General features: G+C 41.0%; 1 protein-coding gene across 4 annotated transcripts in view; it reads left to right on the top strand.

Moving 5' to 3' along the window:
• The window catches only part of ZC2HC1B (zinc finger C2HC-type containing 1B), a 68041-nt gene that overhangs the window by 23838 nt on the left and 24938 nt on the right, over nt 1-19265 (top strand). For 3 of the 4 annotated variants that reach the window (XM_002714779.5, XM_051855301.2, XM_051855302.2), the window contains 2 exons: nt 12558-12697; nt 15915-16026. In XM_002714779.5, coding sequence (XP_002714825.1) covers nt 12558-12697; nt 15915-16026 — 252 coding nt within the window. The remainder of the gene's footprint in view (nt 1-12557; nt 12698-15914; nt 16027-19265) is intronic. The other variant, XM_051855300.2, reaches the window with a different exon arrangement.

Below are 19265 nucleotides of genomic sequence, written 5' to 3'. Positions count from 1 at the left end.
GGAAGAGGAGCAGCTGGGACTAGAACCGGCGCCCATATGGGATGCTGGCGCTTCAGGCCAGGGCTTTAATCCACTGTGCCACAGTGCCAGCCCCATAATGAATACAAATTTCATAAGTACAACTTTAGGAATATAGTGATTCTTCCCACCATACCTGCCCACCCACACTCCCACTTTTCTCCTCCTCCCTCTCCCCTTCCCAGTTCCATTCTCCATTAAGTTTCATTTTTAATTAACTTTGTACACAGAAGACCAGCTCTTTACTAAGTAAAGATTTCAACAGTTTGCACGCACACACACACACACACAAAACCTGAGAACAAGTTTTACAGTTAACTCTCATAATACAACTCATTAAGGACAGAGGTCCTGCATGGGAAGTTAGTGCACAGTGACTCCTGTTGTTAATTTAGCAATTAACACTCTTATGTATGATGTCAGTGACCAACCGAGGCTCTTGACACGAGCTGCCTAGGCTATGGAAGCCTTTTGAATCCAAAAACTCTGTCAGTATTTAGACAAGGCCGTAAGCAAAGTGGAAGTTCTCTCCTCCCTTCAGAGGAAAGTACACCCTTCTGTGATGGACACTTCTTCCACTGGAGTCTCACTCACAGAGATTGTTCATGTAGTCCATTTTTTGCCACTGTGTCTTGGCTTTCCATGCCTGAAATGCTCTCATAGCACTACATGGTGGTTAAAAAACAAATGAAATCCAGTCGTTTGCAACAAGATGGGTGAATCTGGGAAACCTCATACCTAGTGAAATATGCCAATCCTAAAGGGACAAATACCATATGTTCCCTCTGATCTCTGAGAACTAATAGAGCACCTAAAACAAAATCTATAGAAGTGAAATTGACACTTCAAGAAGGCATGACTTGAGTGGCCCTTGTCTCGACTTGAGAAACAGTTTTGGGGTTTTGTTTTGTTTTTTTGTTTTTTTCCTTTTTTTTCATAGTATTTGTTGAGCTCTTTACTTAACATAGAGTTAATCATATGTGTATAAAATTGAGGATGGGTCTCACTAAAAAATAAGAATGGGAATAAGAGAGGGAGGAGGAAGTTTGTAACTGTAAAGCAGTATAGTTTCTGCATACATTCCTATAGACTTACTTCTAAGGGTACAGTTTAAAAACTTGCCATGGGATCCCAAATCCTATTAAGCTGGATGGTAAAAATGCTATCTTAAATGTTAAAGTGATCATATTAAGTGTTTAAGTGAACATATAGATAAGATTAAGTGTTAAAGTGATCATATAAATAGGATCAAATGTCTGATAATAATAGAATTCAAAAGGAGAGAATGTTCCAACATGGGAAGCGATCCATACAGCAAAATATTTTTAAAGTATATTATCTCATTAGATAGTGAAAAAAACCTTTGACAAAATTTTTTATAAAAGATTTATTTTATTTATTTGAAAGAGAATTATAGAGAAGGTGAAACAGAGTGAGAGAGCTCTTATATTCACTGATTCACTCCCTAAATGACCACAGCAACTGGGCTGGGCCAGGCCAGAGCCAGGAGATTCTTCCAGGTCTCCCACATGTGTGCAGGAGCCAAAGGACTTGGGCCATCCTCCTCTAGTTTCCCAGGCACAACAGCAGGGAGCTGGATCTGAAGTGGAGCAGCTGGGACTCAAACCAGTGCCCACATGGTGATGCTGGCGAGGCAGGCTGCGGCTTTAACCTGTTACACCACAGCGCAGGCCCCCTCAAATCTAATACCTATACATATTTAAAACAAAGCAAAGTATCTTTCAGTAAGGTAGAAATAGAAGAAAATTTCTCTACAAAAGACATCTTTAGAAAGTCTACAACTAACATCACAATGATGAAAAACTTAACACTTTCCCACAGATATCAGGAAAAAAGCAAGGATATCAGTTCTGAATACTACTTCTCAATACTGTGCTAGAGATAGTAGCCAGTGTAATAAGGTAATACACATAAACACACACACAAACATGGCAGAAAACTGGAGAAGAACAGTTTTTTTTTTTTTTTTAAGATTTATTTGTTTATTTGAAAGAGTTACACAGAGAGAGAAGGAGAGGCAGAGAGATAGAGAGGTCTTCCATCCACTGGTTCACTCCCCAATTGGCTGCAAGCCAGAGCTGGGCCAATTCGAAGCCAGGAGCCAGGAGCTTCTTTCAGATCTCCCACATGGGTGCAGGAGCCCAAGGACTTGGGCCATCTTCCACTGCTTTCCCAGGCCAGAGCAGAGCGCTGGATTGGAAGTGGAGCAGCCAGGACTTGAACTGGCGCCCATATGGAATGGCGGCACTGCAGGGTGCTACCCCAGAACAGTTTTCTTCACAGACAAGGAGTAAATTTAGAAAACCCTAGGGAACTGCAAAAAATGCTATTGGAATTAAAATGAGTTTCATAGGATTTTGAGATATAAGGTATACATGAGTAAATTGTATTTCTGTATGCTAGGCATAAACAATTGAAAAATGACACTTAAAATACGATTCATAGTAACATTAAAAATTAAGTATTTAGGGTTATATTTAATAAAATATGTATAATACCTATACAATGAAAAGTATACAACATTCCTTCAAGAAATTGAAGACCAAAGGAAATGGTGAAATTTACCATTAATTAATTTATTTGAAGGGTAGGATGACAGGGGGGAGGTAAGGGGGAGAGAGAGATTTATTATTTTTATGGTTTGAAAGACTCAGTTTTGCATTATAATATCAATTTTAACCAAATTGATCTATGAACTCAATGTAATTCCAACAGAAATAACTGCAAATTTATTTGCTTTTTTTTTTGTTGTTGTTGTTGTTGTTATTTTTCTGCCAAGTAGGAATTGACTGATTCTAAAGTTGTATGGTAATTGAAAAGATCTGGAATAGCCAAGATAGCCAAGATGTGGAATAGCTAAAATGTTGGAGGAACACTGATATAGAGCTTACTATAATGTTATAGGATCATTAAAATTTGCTCTTGGTATATCTGTTGAGCAGAAAATAGAATCTAGGTATAGAAACCCCCTGCCATCTATAGGCAATTGATTTTTTAAAAAGATGTCATAATAACTCCATGGGGGAAAGAAAAGTCCTATCAGTAGGTGATACTAGGGGCCTGGCACTGTAGCATAGTGAGCTAAACCTCCACTTGCAGCACCAGCATCCCATATGGGCACCAGTTCTGGTCACAGCTGCTCTTCTTCTGATGCAGCTCTCTGCTGATGGCCCAAGTGCTTGAGCCCCTGCACCTGCATAGGAGACCCAGAAGAAGCTCCTGGCTTCAGATCTGCTCAGCTCCAGCTGTTGACCATTTAGAGTGAACCAGTGGATAGAAGACCTTTCTGTCTCTTCCTCTGTAACTCTACCTCTCAAATAAATAAATAAAATCTTTTTTTCCTATTTTTTTTTACTACTACTTTGTTTTGTAAGATCCATTTCAGTTCATTCCTAACACGGGCATCACTGCATTTCATTTCTTATACATACATGTCCATTCAAAGAAGTTATCCTTATAGAAGCATAGAAGACATCATAGATCAACACCAGAGATGATGGCAATTTCTAGTTCAAGACCTGCTGTCTTTTTTTTTTTTTTTTTTTGGACAGGCAGAGTTAGAAACAGAGAGAAAGGTCTTCCTTCCATTGGTTGACCCCCCAAATGGTCGCTATGGCCGGCGTGCTGCACCAGTCCGAAGCCAGGCGCCAGGTGCTTCCTCCTGGTCTCCCATGTGGGTTCAGGGCCCAAGCACTTGGGCCATCTTCCACTGCCACAGCAGAGAGCTGTATTGGAAGAGGAGCAACCAGGACAGAATCCGGTGCCCCAACTGGGATTAGAACCCCGGGGTGCCAGTGCCACAGGTGGAGGATTAGCCAAGTGAGCCGCGGCGCTGGCCAAAATTTTTTTTAAAGAAAGAAAAACCAAGACACTTCCTTTTTTAAAAAAGAAAGTGATGCTGGAACAGCTGGATCCCATATGAGAAAAAATGAATTTTAATCCTTATACCATATAAAAAATTAATTCAAGATGGGCCCCTGACCTAACACAAGTGCTGCAACTATAAAAAATCTTAAATAAAAACAAACAAAAAACACCCTCAGGCAGGACACAAAATTCATTATTTTTTTTAAAAAAGGAAATCAATAACTTGGCTTCACCAAAGCTGAAAATTACAGTTTTGAGAGATGCCACTAAGAAAATGGAAAAGCAAGCTCAGAGAAAAGATTCATTATATGTATTTCTGATAAAGGACTCAGAACATACAAAGAACACGTCCAATTCAATAAAGACATGATCCAACAAGAAAAGAACAAAAGTTGTATTTGAACAGACTCATCTCAAAACAATAGTCATTAAACACATAAAAAGATACTTAACATTATTTTTATCATTATTTTTATGCTAGTGAAGATGAGATACAGGGATATATCATTATGCACTGACTTGAATGGCTGAAATTAAAGGCTGACAATGCAGGTGTTGGTTAGAACATGAAGGAACTGGAAGTGTCATGCTGCTGATGGAAGTGTAAAATAGTATAACCTCTTTGCCCTGGTATTTTCTATTAAGTTCAACATACAATTAACATACATAGCAATTCTGCTCTTAGGTGTTTATGTGATTGAAAATGTCCATAAAAAGACCTATGTAAATATTTATAGCTTTATTCATGTATCATCAACTGAAAACACTCATCAGTAAGTGAATGGATAAGCAAATTATGGAGCATTTACAAAATGGAATGTTCAACATGCAGCAACATTGAAGTCCTATTATATGACATTACAGAATAGGTAATACTTATTTGTAGTAACAGAAAACTAGATCATTGATTGCCTGAAACTGGGTTTGGGGAAATATTGACTGAATGGGGGCATGCTGGGACTTGTGACAAAAAAATGTTTAATTTGGGTGGTTACACAAATGTATATACTTGTCAAAAGCTAAAATAGATGCATTTTGTTATGTGTAAATTATTTTTTAAAGATTTTATTCATTTATTTGAGAGAGAGAGTCACAGAGAAACATCCATTGCTTTACTTCCCAAATTGCTGCAATGGTTGGAGCTGAGCGGATCCAAAGCCAGGAGCTAGGAGCTTCTTCTGGGTCTCCCCTGAGGGTGCAGGGGCCCAAGCATGTGGACCATCTTCCATTGCTTTCCCAGGCCAAAAGCAGAGAACTAGATTGGAAGAGGAGCAGCTGGGACACGAACCAGTGCCCATATGGGATGCTGGCACCACAGGAGGCATAGCCCATATGCCACAGCGCAGGTCCATGTGTGTAAATTATTCCTCAAAAAGTTTATTTAGAAAAGTATAAAACCTAACTACCATAGTATAATCACACCATAAAAATATTCTGAAAATAAATCATCTGAACTTCTACACCAGAAAATAACCTTCATGATTGTTACAGTTTTGCTGGGTGGTAATGAAAACATAGCTTAAAATATTGTGCTGCCTTAAGATGTTAGGCAAAAAGATCCGTGACTGTGGTTTTAGCAAAATTCACATACTTTGGCAACAAGCTTCATATAACAAAAAACAGCTTTTATGATGAATAGCTTCGTTTTAGGATCAGAAACTACAGAGCTGATGGCTAACTTATGGTTCTTTAATTGACTAAGTGAAACTATGTCAGATGTCCTGCTGTGTGAATTTCTCTCATTACCAAGTTGAATCTAAAATGTGCGGACTGTTGTTTCTCTTAAAAAAAATTCTCTTTGCAAGGCCTCATCAAATATACAATTATTTTTCTTCATTTTTTTATATTTTAGGGCAAAATATAGTTTTAGAATTAAATTCTTTCCTGTGCCTTGATTATAATTTTATGCAATAAGCAAAATGATTATAAACAATAGCACATTTTTATCATGATTTGATTATTTTAACTGTGCTGGGATTTTATATTAGTCTAGTTTTCCTGGGTTTAAGTACCAGAAAATTTATACACAAATACTTGCAAATAGAGTTAAATACAATGTGGTATAATATGCATGAGTTTGCAAGTAATTTTCTCTTTTTTTCTGCATGATTCCTTGTTTTTATGACTCAGTTTTTGTGACATGCATATATTCATTCTAGTTTTTACTTAAGTGAGTCTGCCAGTGATTCAGATTTCTAGGCTGTTGTGACAGTTTGTGGGGATGGTGATCCAGAATATTTATAACTGAAATTATTCTGTGAGGCCTGGGATATTTGGTCACCATTTCATTCAGCTACCTAGACATGGATGTGCAACTCAATGTTTGCATTTTAAAATTATGCTTGAGTTTTTTGTGTGTATGTGCTTTAATTTTTTATGAACTCTGGCCACCATATTCCTCATAAGACTTTTGAAATCATTATCAATTGAAATGAAAATGGATGTAGTGGTTTTTATGAAGGCATCATTGATACTGGAAGAAAGGTTGAGATGAGAATAGGTCATGTTGCTCAGTCATGCTGTGTTTGGACAATATTGCAGAAAAATAATTTACCAATTTGAAAGTTCAACAAATTGCAACCAGCAACTGATTGCTCAGCCACAAGATCCTCTCCTGCCTGCGCTCTGTCCCCATTTCTGGCCTTCATGTCCCTCTGGTGGGCTCCTGAGTCCCTAGTACTCCCTCACCTCACAGCTCGTCCCATGAGTGTAACTGTCCATTTGCCTAATCGTCTCTAAGATTTTTGTTGGCAGGGAAATATAACAGCTTCATTGTTTACATGGTGGCACAAAGTGCCAAAGCCATGAGAGGGTAGAAATGGATAAGTGAACACGTGGGATGAAGGCCACAACTCAGCAGATCCATGATCATTTTCTGCTTGACCTGTATAGGGCTTGTGGTAGCATTTCTGATATAACAACGTCCAGCTGTAAAACTGAAGATGTAACCTCTAAGCTAATAGCCAAGTTCTATTTTATTTTTCTCTACTATTATAAAGGAGGTCTGAATGAAAATGGCACTTTCTAGTTTACTTTTTTTCTAAGCAGCTTCATTCCTCTTTGGTGGTCGGAAATACAACCTTGTTGGACTTGTTTCCTGATCCTCAGTATGTTCCTTCCCACCCACTCTGCCAAACGCTTGTGTGGATTCGCATAGTTAACTTTCACAGCCTAATAATACATAGGTGATGTGTAGGTACTGAGGAGGAGGAGGCCCAAGGAAGCTGAGTAACTTGCCCAGGCTCACACACTTAGCAAGTCGAGAACTTGGGCTCAAAATTGGTCAGGCAGGCTCCAGCATCTGTACTGTTTGTCCTCTCCCAGTGCTGGCCTGTTTTTTTCCCCTCCCTAACTCCCTCCCTCCTTTCCTTCCTTCCTTTCTTCCTTTTGACATTTATCACCATGTGAAATTTTAATTTCTGTATTAAAATGCTTACATCTTGATTGTGGAGATACTGCATTCCAAGGTATACAACAGTGCCTGGCACATAGTAGGTGTTCAGTAAAGTTCAATGTGATGATTATATGCTGCTTTTCAGAATGGGAAATGTAGGGTAAGGCAACTAGAGAATTTCTAAGCAGTAGCATTTGAAAAAAAAATTTATATTTTCATTTTATTTGAAAGTGGGGGAAGAGAGAGAGAGGGAGGAAAGAGCAAAGAGGGCAACAATCATAGTGATCTTCAATTCTACTTGCTGACTCCCTAAATGGCTACAATAGCTAAGAGCTGGAGCACTCTGAAGCCAGGAGCCTGGAACTCAATCTGGGTCTCCCTCCTGGGTGGCAAGGATGCAGTTACTTGAGCCATCACCTGCAACTGCAGGAAGTTGGATCAGAAGCAGAGTAGCCAGGACTGCAGCCAGGCACTGGGACGTGGGACGCAGGCATCCCAACAGCAATTTAATCACTGCCCCACATGCTTACACCAGTGCTAACAGTTCTTATATTTTATGGATAATCATTTCAAGATCTGATTTGTTCAAATAGAAAACTCTCCAAACTGTAAGACGATGGCTTACCAAAAACTATTAGTTTTGAAAACATCTTTGTATTAAATATCTATTCACATATGTAAGAATTTTAACTTTACAATAATTCCAACTTTCATACTGAGTTTTCAGTTGTGATGCAGTCTAAGACCCTTTTTGGAAGAAAAGTTACTCTTAATGTCACTCACATCCACTTGGTTATTCCTTCAAGGTGACCCAAAACAAAACAAAGGAACTGCAGTGTCTGCTGTTTTAGACTGGCGGCTGCCATCTAGCTTTACTATAGCAGCTCCAAGTCCTAACAAGGCCTTGCATCTTTCTAACAGCCCATTTTTCTCACTAACCAATTATGTTTGGTAACTGCAAATGAAAGAACATTTTAGACAAAAATGTGGTTTATGACCAACAGAGGACCTGGGGCTGACAGGCTGGGATGTGGTGTCACTGGAAGCTGAAGCTGTTTCTGGATTACTTTACTATTCCTGTTTTTTATTTTTTAACTATTTTTTATTTTCTTATTCCTGTTTTCTATTTTTTAACCTCAGAGCTTTTATCCTTTCACTATCACCTTCCTGAATATATGGGGGAGTGGCAGGGACTTCAAAAAGTTCACAGAGGGGCCGGCACTGTGGCGCAGTGGGTTAATCCTCCGCCCGCGGTGCCGACATCCCATGTGGGCACTGGTTCTAGTCCCGGTTGCTCCTCTTCCAGTCCAGCTCTCTGCTGTGGCCTGAGAAGGCAGTGGAGGATGACCCAAGTGCTTGGGCTCCTGCACCCACATGGGAGACCAGGAAGAAGCGTCTGGCTCCTGGCTTCAGATCGGTGCAGCTCCGGCCATGCAGCCATTTGGGGAGTGAACCAGCGGATGGATGACCTTTCTTTCTGTCTCTCCCACTCACTGTCTATAACTCTACCTCTCAAATAAAGTAAATAAAATCTTTTTAAAAAAAATCATGGAAAATGAAATTATAAGATCATTTCTATATTGGTGCAAAAAATCTTAGAAGTCCACATACATAATTTTCTAATACATATTTCCCATGAATTTTTTTTTAAACTTTTATTTAATGCATATAAATTTCCAAAGTACGACTTATGGATTACAATGGCTTCCCCCCCATACCGTCCCTCCCACCCACAACCCTCCCCTTTCCCACTCCCTCTCCCCTTCCATTCACATCAAGATTCATTTTCGATTATCTTAATATACAGAAGATCAGCTTAGTATACATTAAGTATGGATTTCAACAGTTTGCTCCCACACAGAAACATAAAGTGAAAAATAATAGATGATTTTTTTAAATGATGATGAAATCAGAGCAGACCTATTGTCATGTTTAATCCCAGTGAGAGTCAAGTTGGGAATTGATAATTTCTTTTTTTTTTTTTTTTTTTTTTTACAGAGGATCAGTTTAGTATGCATTAAGTAAGGATTTCAACAGTTTGCACCCCCATAGAAACACAAAGTGAAATATATTGCTTGAGTACTCGTTATAGCATTAAATCTCAATGTACAGCACATTAAGGATAGAGATCCTACATGAGGAGTAAGTGCACAGTGACTCCTGTTGTTGACTTTACCAATTGACACTCCTGTCTATGGCATCAGTAGTCTCCCTATGCTCCAGTCATGAGTTTCCAAGGCTATGGAAGCCCTCTGAGTTCTCCGACTCTTATCTTGTTTAGACAAGGTCATAGTTAAAGTGGAGGTTCTCTCCTCCCTTCAGAGAAAGGTACCTCCTTCTTTGATGACCTGTTCTTTCCACTGGGATCTCACTCGCAGAGATCTTTTGCCAGAGTGTCTTGGCTTTCCATGCCTGAAATACTCTCATGAGCTTTTCAGCCAGCTCCGAATGCCTTTAGGGCTGATTCTGAGGCCAGAGTGCTATTTAGGACATCTGCCATTCTATGAGTCTGCTGAGTATCTCACTTCCCATGTTGGATCACTCTCCCCTTTATTTACTCCATCAGTTAGCGTTAGCACTATGGAAGTCAGTCTGGAGATTCCTCAGAAACCTGAAGATAACCCTACTGTTCGACCCAGCCATCCCACTCCTTGGAATTTACCCAAAGGAATTTAAATTGGCAAACAAAAAAGAGGTCTGCACCCTAATGTTTATTGCAGCTCAATTCACAATAGCTAAGACCTGGAACCAACCTAAATGCCCATCAACGATAGACTGGATAAAGAAATTATGGGATATGTACTCTTTAGAATACTATACCGCAGTAAGAAACAACGAAATCCAGTCATTTGCAACAAAATGGAGGAATCTGGAACACATCATGCTGAGTGAAATAAGCCAGTCCCAAAGGGACAAATACCATATGTTCTCCCTGATCGGTGACGACTGACTGAACACCAAGAGGGAAACCTGTTGGAGTGAGGTGGACACTATGGGAAATGGTGGCTTGATCAGCATAGCCCTGACTGTTAATGAACAACTAAATACATTATCCCTCTTAGTAGTTTTTTTTATCTGTTCTACTTAATATGACTGGTTTAGATCTGTAATTGATGCACAGTTATTCTTAAGTGTTGAAAATTAACTGAAATGTGATCCCTGTTGAACATGGTGGTGGGAATGGGAGAGGGAAGAGATGTATAATTTGGGACATGCTCAGGCTGACTTGCCCCAAGTGGTGGAGTTGGAAGCATACCAGGGGATTCCAATTCAATCCCATCGAGGTGGCATGTACCAATGCCATCTCACTGTTCCAGGTGATCAGTTTCAGTTCACAGTTGGTCATGGTGAAGGGACTGGGAGTCAAAGGGAGCACATAGACAAGTCTAGTTCCCATGAATTTTTTGAGAATCCTTCCATTGTATTTGCCTCCTTACTTAGTAATTGAGTGGAAAAAAATATAGCCACTGGAGAAGAGGTGTGCCTTTCTGCCAGGGACATGACAACATTTGGTTCCACACCTATCTTTTGGAAGTAAATCTCATTTCCCTCTGTACCCCTCTAACTTGTGCATGACCATCCGTCTCCCCCAGTTCCTTAGCCTGGGCTTTTTTTTTTTTTTAAGATGTATTTGTGGGACCAGCACTGTGGCATAGTGGGTAAAGCTGCCGCTTGCAGTGCTGACATCCCATATGGGCGCTGGTTCAAGTTTTGGCTGCTCCACTTCTATCCATTTCTCTGCTGAGGCCTGGGAAAGCAGTGGAAGATGGCCCAAGCCAGGGCCCCTGCACCCACATGGGAGACCCAGATGAAGCTCCTGGCTCCTGGCTTTGGATTGGTGCAGCTCCAGCCATTGCAGCCATCTGTGGAGTGAACCAGTAGATGGAAGAATGAACTCACTCTTTCTCTCCCCCTCTCTCCCTCTCTCCCTCTCTCTGCCTCTCCTTCTCTCTATGTTTTTTTAAAAAAATATTTATTTGAAAGGCAGAGCTGGAGAGAAGGAGAGACAGACATGAAAGCATCGGCTGGTTAACTCCTCAAATGTCTGCTATAGCTGGGGCTAGGCCAGGCTGAAGCCAGAAGCCAGGAATTTCATCCCGGTCAAGTGCCTGGAAAAGTTGATCTTTTAATGTTGCTCACGTCCACATCAAGTGCCTGGTTGAAGTGGGTGCAGGGGTCCAAGCACTTGGGCCATCTTCTGCTGCTTTCCCAGGAGCATTAACAGGGAGCTGGATTGGAAGTGGAGCAGCCAGGACTTGAACTGGTGCCCACATGGGATACGGGTGCTGCAGGCCACAACCTAACCTGCTGCACTACAGCACCAACCCCACAGCCTGGACTTTTTTTTTTTTTTTTTAATTCATTTGAAAGTCAGAGTTACACAGAGAGAGAGGTTTTCCATCTTAAGGTTCACTTTCCAATTGGCTGCAACTGCCAGAGCTGCGCTGATCTGAAGCCAGGAGCCAGGAGCTTCCTTCAGGTCTCCCAAGTGGGTACAGGGACCCAAGGACTTGGGCCATCCTCCACTGCTCTCCCAGGGCACAACAGAAAGCTGGATCGGAAATGGATCAGCTGGGTCTCGAACCGGCACCCATATGGGATGCTGGCGCTTCAGGCCAGGATGTTAACCCGCTGCGCCACAGCGCGGCCCCGCAGTCTTGACTTTTGAATCTTCTCTGTCCTTCCATGCTGTTTGTGCTAATATTCTGTGATTCCAGGACTGCTTTCTGTACATTTAATTTACTTAACAACTCATTTGATTTGAAAGTTCCTAAGTATAATTAATCTATTTTCTAAAAAATATGTAAACATTTTAAGGGCACATTCTTTTTTTAAACTTTTGTTTAATAAATATAAATTTCCAAAATACAACTTTAGGATTATAACGGCTTTTTCCCCCCATAACCTCCCTCCCACCCGCAACCATCCCATCTTCCACTCCCTCTCCCATCCCATTCACATCAAGATTCATTTTCAATTATCTTTATATACAGAAGATCAATTTAGTATATACTAAGTAAAGATTTCGACAGTTTAAGGGCACATTCTTAATTGAAATGAGTGTGCAGGTGGTAAAATTTTCCCCTTTATTTGATCTCTTCCAAGTTTCTGCTCTGGAATAGGATCTCAAACCAGTTTAGGATCAAGTCATTCATGTTAGAGCACAGTTCATATTCCACGAATTTCACTTCACACAGTCCATTCCATAGTGGTTGTTGAAATGCTAATAGCCATTTGTTATCATCTTTACATACAGATTATATTCAATGCCCCTATTGCATGAGGAGATTTAATGAGACTGCAGCCCAACGACATATTAATTTCTGCAAGGATCAGTCTTCTCGCCGAGTCTTCAATCCTGCCCAGACAGCAGCCAAGCTGGCATCCAGAGCTCAGGTAAATCTCTCTCCCCAGGAGTTGGCTCTTACGTCCTTGCATGCCTGGAGGAAGCAGGTAGAATTTGCTAGGGAACCTCAATTGCTTACCTAAGAAGTGTAAGCATCAAGAAAGCTGATCCACGGGAGTTGGCTTCTCTTGTGGGAATGCTTTTATGCTGATAGCAACATTGGGTATTACAGAGAAAATATTTCTAAATTGTTTGAAGCATCCTGGGATGAAGACATGAATATGAAATTAATGTTCCTGTAGCATTATGGTGAAACTCTTTATCCAATGGTGGATGTAGCCTTCATCACCCGGAACTGAACTGCAAGTCTGAAGTGAAATGGGCCTGATTTGGAAAAGCTGTCACAAGGAAGGTACCCTACAGGCTGTGTGTTTTGCTCAGGACAGGAGGAGTCATAGCCTTTTATTCAAAAACCACACAATCAGCAAGGCCAAAGGGTGTGGATGAATGGAAGCAGATGTTACAAATAGGTGAAGCAACGACCTGAGCTGGAAGACAGCAGATTTATAAATGCAGATAGAGCTGGAGGCAGCAGCCAGCTCCAGAAGTCCCAGGGACGTGGTTTACAGTGTAGCATATGAACTGCTATGCTCATAAACATGGCTCAGACGCCAAGAAAAGATAAAATTGGCAGGTCTGGGAAACAATGCGGTACAAAGGTGGTACAGTTGATGTGTATAGGAGGGTCCTAGAAGAAGCAGCCCGTGTGATTCCAGGGAGTCTTCAAAGGTTTCAGGCATTTTTCCCCTTAAATATCAAAATGAGCTTGGTGGCTTACAGCTGGAGTCAGGAAGGACATTACACACAGAACACCCAGCTTGCAGCCTGAGGCACCCACCTATGGGGCTAATGCTTATGGGAGAGTGTTGGGATGGCACAAGTAAGACGAGCAGCAGATCTAGAAGGGCTTTAATTCAAGCCAGTTCAAAGAGGAGTGAAAGGGAATTGAGTTGATAAATACTGTAAAATCTGAGGACCACCAGGCCAACAGCCTGGAAGCAGGGACTGGAAAGTCCAGGGAGACTCAGGCAGACCTCCTTCCAACCTGGGCGTCCTGTCTTCCTCCTGCAAGGCTTCTGCCTGCTCCTCTCTCTGCACATTGGCTTTCTTGGTTTTTCTGTGCAATTGTCTGTTACAGCCTCATGCCATTCTGCGGGCTGTATAGGCGTGTTAAACACTGCAGATCGGAGTAGCATCGAATTGGCTTATTAGAAAGGTCACTCTTGTAATTATTGCTCAAAATGGATTAGTGGGGAACCAGACAGGAGTAGAGCAACAGGGAAGGAATGAGGGCTTGGAGCAGGAGGGCTAATGTGGTTTGTGGGGAAGGAAGAATTTAAAAGAGAACTGATGAGACTGAGAAAACGGTTGGCTACAGGGTAAAGGTGGGGATTGGCACTTAGGTAGATGGAAGCATAAGTTGAGTATCTCTTATCTGAACTGCTTGGGAGCAGGGTTCTTTCAGATTTTGGAATGTTGCCTATGTGACTACGTAATGAGATGCCCTGAGAAGCATGAAATTTGTTTCAAATAGACCTTATGCATGTAACCTGACGATAATTTTACAGACTATCCTTAGTGCACCTGCATTATAACTACAACCCATCACATGAGGTCAGCTGTGGAATTTTCCAGTTATGATGTGATGTCAACACTCCAAAAGTTTCAGATTTTGAAGCATTTTAGATTTTGGAGTAGAAATACTCGTACTATTAATCTGGCTAAAGGGGCACAAGAGAGGGGAGATATCTCTGCTGGGGGGCAGTGGATTCTTTTTTTTTATACCTAAGATAGCATGGGAAGGAGTATAAAGTGGAAAGGGCAAGGATAGTGCACTCAGTAGTCAAGCTTTGCATTTCAACCGTATAATTATTTGTAAGTGAAGCTGGACAAGGTAGCTATAGAACAGTGTTGATCATGTGCACCTTACTGAGTTGTTGGGAGGATTGTGGATAAGATGAGCACAGTGCTCAGCTCAGTGCCTTGCTCATAGGTTTCCTCTGACCTTTCTCTTTTTCACATCACCCTGTCCTCCTACTCTTCTCCAGTAGCTCGCTCTTCTTGGAAGGAATGGCACTTCAATTTTGGAAGGATATGACTGCTGCGGTCTTGAATTCAACCTAATTTTGGAAAAGTCTCTAAGTCTCCGTCTACTGTGTAAAACAGTGGAAGGAAAGTTACATTTCTGCAAATGGTTCTTCCAAGCAGCCCTCAAAGTTAGTCCGCATCAGTGGGGCCAAAGAGAACACAGGGAAGCAGCAAACGGAAAAAGGCCAGCTGGCTGTCCTGAGTGTAACCAGTGACTTGGCCCTGTTCCAGGGCTAAGTGGAGATTGGGAACACAGAAGAAAAAAATTGCCTGCTTTCTGAATTCTTTCACTCATTGTAGAATATCTGAACATCAGTTTTTGCTTCACTTGTGCCAGCTTCACCACTTTGGGGCCTTGCCTAATAGTGAGGTGTTTTCAGAAATGCAATAAGGGAGTCTTGTTTTTTGGTTTTGTTTTGTGTTTGGTTTGGAAAGGCTGTTAACAACCCAGCCGAAAGGGGTTTCTATTTTCAGCATAATCACCTTTAAAAATGTGTCATGCCCTAACCAAAAGAGACCATTGTGGACCCTCTGAGAATAACTTACTTTCTTTGGATGAAGATGAGCTGCTTGCTACTATCTCACAGCCATCCTTGCCCAGGCAAGTTCTCACTTGTAGTAACAGGTTTCTTTGTACTGTAGCTTCTGTGGAATGGGAGGTAGGGTCAGTAGCAAGGAGAAAAGGAGTTTGTCAGGAACCTTTGGGTCCTTACTTTGTTTTACTATAACCCTTTTGTTGCTGCTCTGCAGGGGTGGGGACAGCCTTGGGGGTATTGAAATTCCGTACTTGAAACATTTGCTGCCTGCCAAAATCATCTTCAAGTATAATGAAAAAAATAATCCTTATCCTTATTGGCATTAAGTAATTTCTTACGTCTCCAAACAACTGATTTTATAGGATAAAACAACCCCACAGTCTCAATTATAGAATGAAACCTCCAAAACCAGATAAGGCTTTGAGTATCAGCAGAGAGGAAGGACTCAGCATGTGTATCTACCCCTTTCCCCTGCGTACAAGGGGTCTCTGAAGATGCCACCAGTCCACTACTGGTGAAGTGGAAACTTACCTATGGGTCACACCTGAAGTTACAGGCCTGTACTCTCTGTCTCTCTCTGTAGGGTAGGGCTCAGATGGGTCCCAAAAAGGAACCAACTGTTACTAGTGCCGTGGGAGCTTTGCTACAGAACAGGGCTCTGGAGGCCATGAATGGAGGAGTCTCAACCAGGTCAGGTGAGTCAGAGCATACATTTCAGCTCCTGAATGATGGGGTCAAAGGGGGCCACTCTTGGCTTTGTGATTCATCAGTAGTTGGCAAAAGCCATAATGACATCCAGTGTTGCTTTTGGATCCAAAGATATGTGGGTTTGTTTGAGGTTAAAGCTTATTTGCCAAGAGGGAATATTTCTTAATTTATCAGGATTACACAACTTTACAATGTACAAAGTCAAATCCCATTACAGCCATATAAATCTAGAACCATTGTTCTACGGTCTAGTAAAATTGAAAAGAAATGGAGTATAGAAGACCAGTTCATATTAGGTGTTGTTCTGAAAATGATGGGAGAGTTTCTTTCTAGAAATAAGTAATTTCCTCAAAGTAGCAGCAAAGCATAATCACCATTAAAATACACGCTGTGTGCCAGGCATGCTAAATTTAATCCTTCCAATAATATTCTAAATATTTTACTAAGCATTTCATAGAAAGGGCAAATGAGGCCCTGAGGCTCAGAGAGGATATCCTCTACTGCTTTCCCAAGCCATAGCAGAGAGCTGGATTGGAAGTAGAGAAGCCAGGACTTGAACCAGTGCCCATATGGGATGCCGGCATTGCAGGTGATGGCTTTACCTGCTATGCCATGGTGCCAGCCCCAGGATAAGTTATTTTTCTAAGCCACACAGCTCATTGCCAGCAGAGCTCGAGTAGGTATCTACCGTATGATCTCCCTTCATCATGCCCCACTGAAAACTGTGGCAGTCTTCTGTATGACCAACATGTACTATGAAGACAATATGAATTATTTCATGACAATGGTGACACCTCTGATCAATAATCATTTTGAATGTATTATCAGAGCTAAAGTAAAAACTGATCTCACAGTCCATAAAATAATGGTACCAAAAAGGTGTATTGTTAGTTGTTTTTTTTTTTTTTTTGGGGGGGGGGGTTGGTGAGTTTTAAGCAGTCTGTGTTTTTTGAGTATTAATCCCCTCTCAGATATATGATTTGCAAATACTAACTGCCATTATATGAATGGCCTTTTTACTTCTTGATATTGTATTCTGATTTATAATTTAAAAAAATTCTTATTAAGTCCAGTTTGTCTATTTTTTCTTTGCCTATGCTTTTGATGTCATATCCGATATCACTGTCTATTTCAAGGTCATGGATACTTATTCATGTGTTTTCTCCTAAGAGTTGTATAGATTTAGATCTTCTGTGTAGGATCTCTGATCCATTTTGAGTCTTTTTTTTTTTTTTTTTTAAGATTTCATTTACTTATTTGAGCAGCATAGCTACAGACAGAGAGAGGGAGAGACAGAGAGGTCTTCCATTGCCTGGTTCACCCCCTAGATGGCTACAACGGCCAGAGGTGGACCAATCTGAAACAGGAGCCAGGAGCTGCTTCTAGGTCTCCCACGTGAGTACAGGGGCCCAAGCACTTGGACATCCACCACTGGTTTCCCAGACCATAAGCAGAGAGCTGAATCCAAAGAAGAGCAGCTGGGACACGAACCAGTGCCCATATGGGATGCTAGCCTTGTAGACAAAGGTTTAGCCTACTACACCACAGCACCGGGCCCAAGTTAACTTTTATATATAATATTAGGTAAGGATCGAACTTCATTCTTTTCCATGTGGATATCTAGTTTTCCTAGCACAATTTGTTGAAAAGACAGTCCTTTCCCAATTAAACATTTTTTACATTCTTATAAAAAATTAATTGACTATTTATTTGTTTATCTTTAAGGTTTATCTTATTTATTTGAAAGGCAAAATTAGAGAGGGAAGGATAAAGAAATCTTCCATTTGCTGGTTCAGTCCCCAAATGGCCACACAGCTGGGGCTGGGCCAGGCTGAAACCAGAAGCCAGGGGCTTCATCCAGGTCTCCCAATGTGGGTGTAGGAGCCCAAACACTTCGGCCATCTTCTGCTGCTTTCCCAGGCATGTTAGCAGAAAGCAGGATCAGAAACAAAACATCCAAGATTCAAATCTGCACCCTTAAATGGGATGCTGGCATTGCAGGTGGCAGCTTTATCCACTACAGCATAATACTAATCCCTATTCGACCATATATTTAAAGAATTATTTCTGAGATCTCTATTTCATTCGTCTATGTGTTTGTCTTTATGTCAGTATTACTGTTTGATTACTACGGTTTGTAGTAAGTTTTGACATCAGATACTCCAAGATACAACCAAGCTGTATGGATATTCTGAGTCTTTTGAAATTCCATGTGAATTTTAGGATGAGTTTTTCTATTTTTGAAAAAAAAAAAAACACAAAGTTTTGATAGAGTGCATTGATCTAAAGATCACTTAAAGACAATATGGACATAATTTTTTTAATATTTATTTATTTTATTTGAAAGGCAGAGTCACAGAGAGAGAGGTAGAGAGGTGGAGAGAGAGATCTTCCATATGCTGGCTCATTCCTCAAATGACCCCAACAGCCGGAGCTGGACCCATTCAAAGCCAGGAGCCAGGAACTCCATCTGGGTCTCCCGCATGGGTGCAGAGGTCCAAGTACTTGAGCCGTCTTCTGCTGCTTTCCCAGGCACATTAGCATGGAGCTGGATAGGAAGCGGAGCAGCCAGGACGTGAACTAGCACCTATATGGGATGCTGGTGCCATAGCTGCACCACAGCACCAGCCCCTTGTATGGATGTCTTAAAAATAAGACTTCTAGTCCATAAAAGTGGGACATGTTATTTATGTCTTTAATTTCTTTGAACATATTCTGTTGTTTTATTGCACACGTCTTGCACCATGTTAGTTAATTCCATAGTAGTTTATCCTTTCTGATGCTACTGTAAATCTAATTGCTTTCATAATTTCCCATTTGGAGACTCTTTTCATCTTAGTGTATAGAAATACACACAGGCTAGGTGTTTAGCACAGGAGTTAGGTCACTGCTTGGGATACCTGCATACCATTTCAGAGTACCTGGTTTTGAGTTCCAGTTCCTCTGTTCAATACAGCTTCCTGCTCTTGTGCATCCTGGGAGGCAGCTGATGATGTCCTCAAGTATTTGGGGATCTGCCAGAAATGTGGAGACCCAGACTGAGTTCCTGGCTTCCGGTTTCAATATAGCCCAGCCCTAACTGTTATAGGCATTTAGGGAGTAAACCTGTAGATAGAAGACTTCTCTGTCTCTCCCTTCCTTTCAAATAAAATAAAAGTAAAAAAATAGCTACTTTTAAAAAAGAATAAAGTTGAGATATAACTGATTTTTGTGTGTTGACTTCATA

This window comes from Oryctolagus cuniculus, chromosome 5, assembly GCF_964237555.1.
Source record: "Oryctolagus cuniculus chromosome 5, mOryCun1.1, whole genome shotgun sequence".
Lineage (NCBI taxonomy): Eukaryota > Metazoa > Chordata > Mammalia > Lagomorpha > Leporidae > Oryctolagus > Oryctolagus cuniculus.
This window is presented reverse-complemented; position numbering and strand designations above follow the sequence as displayed.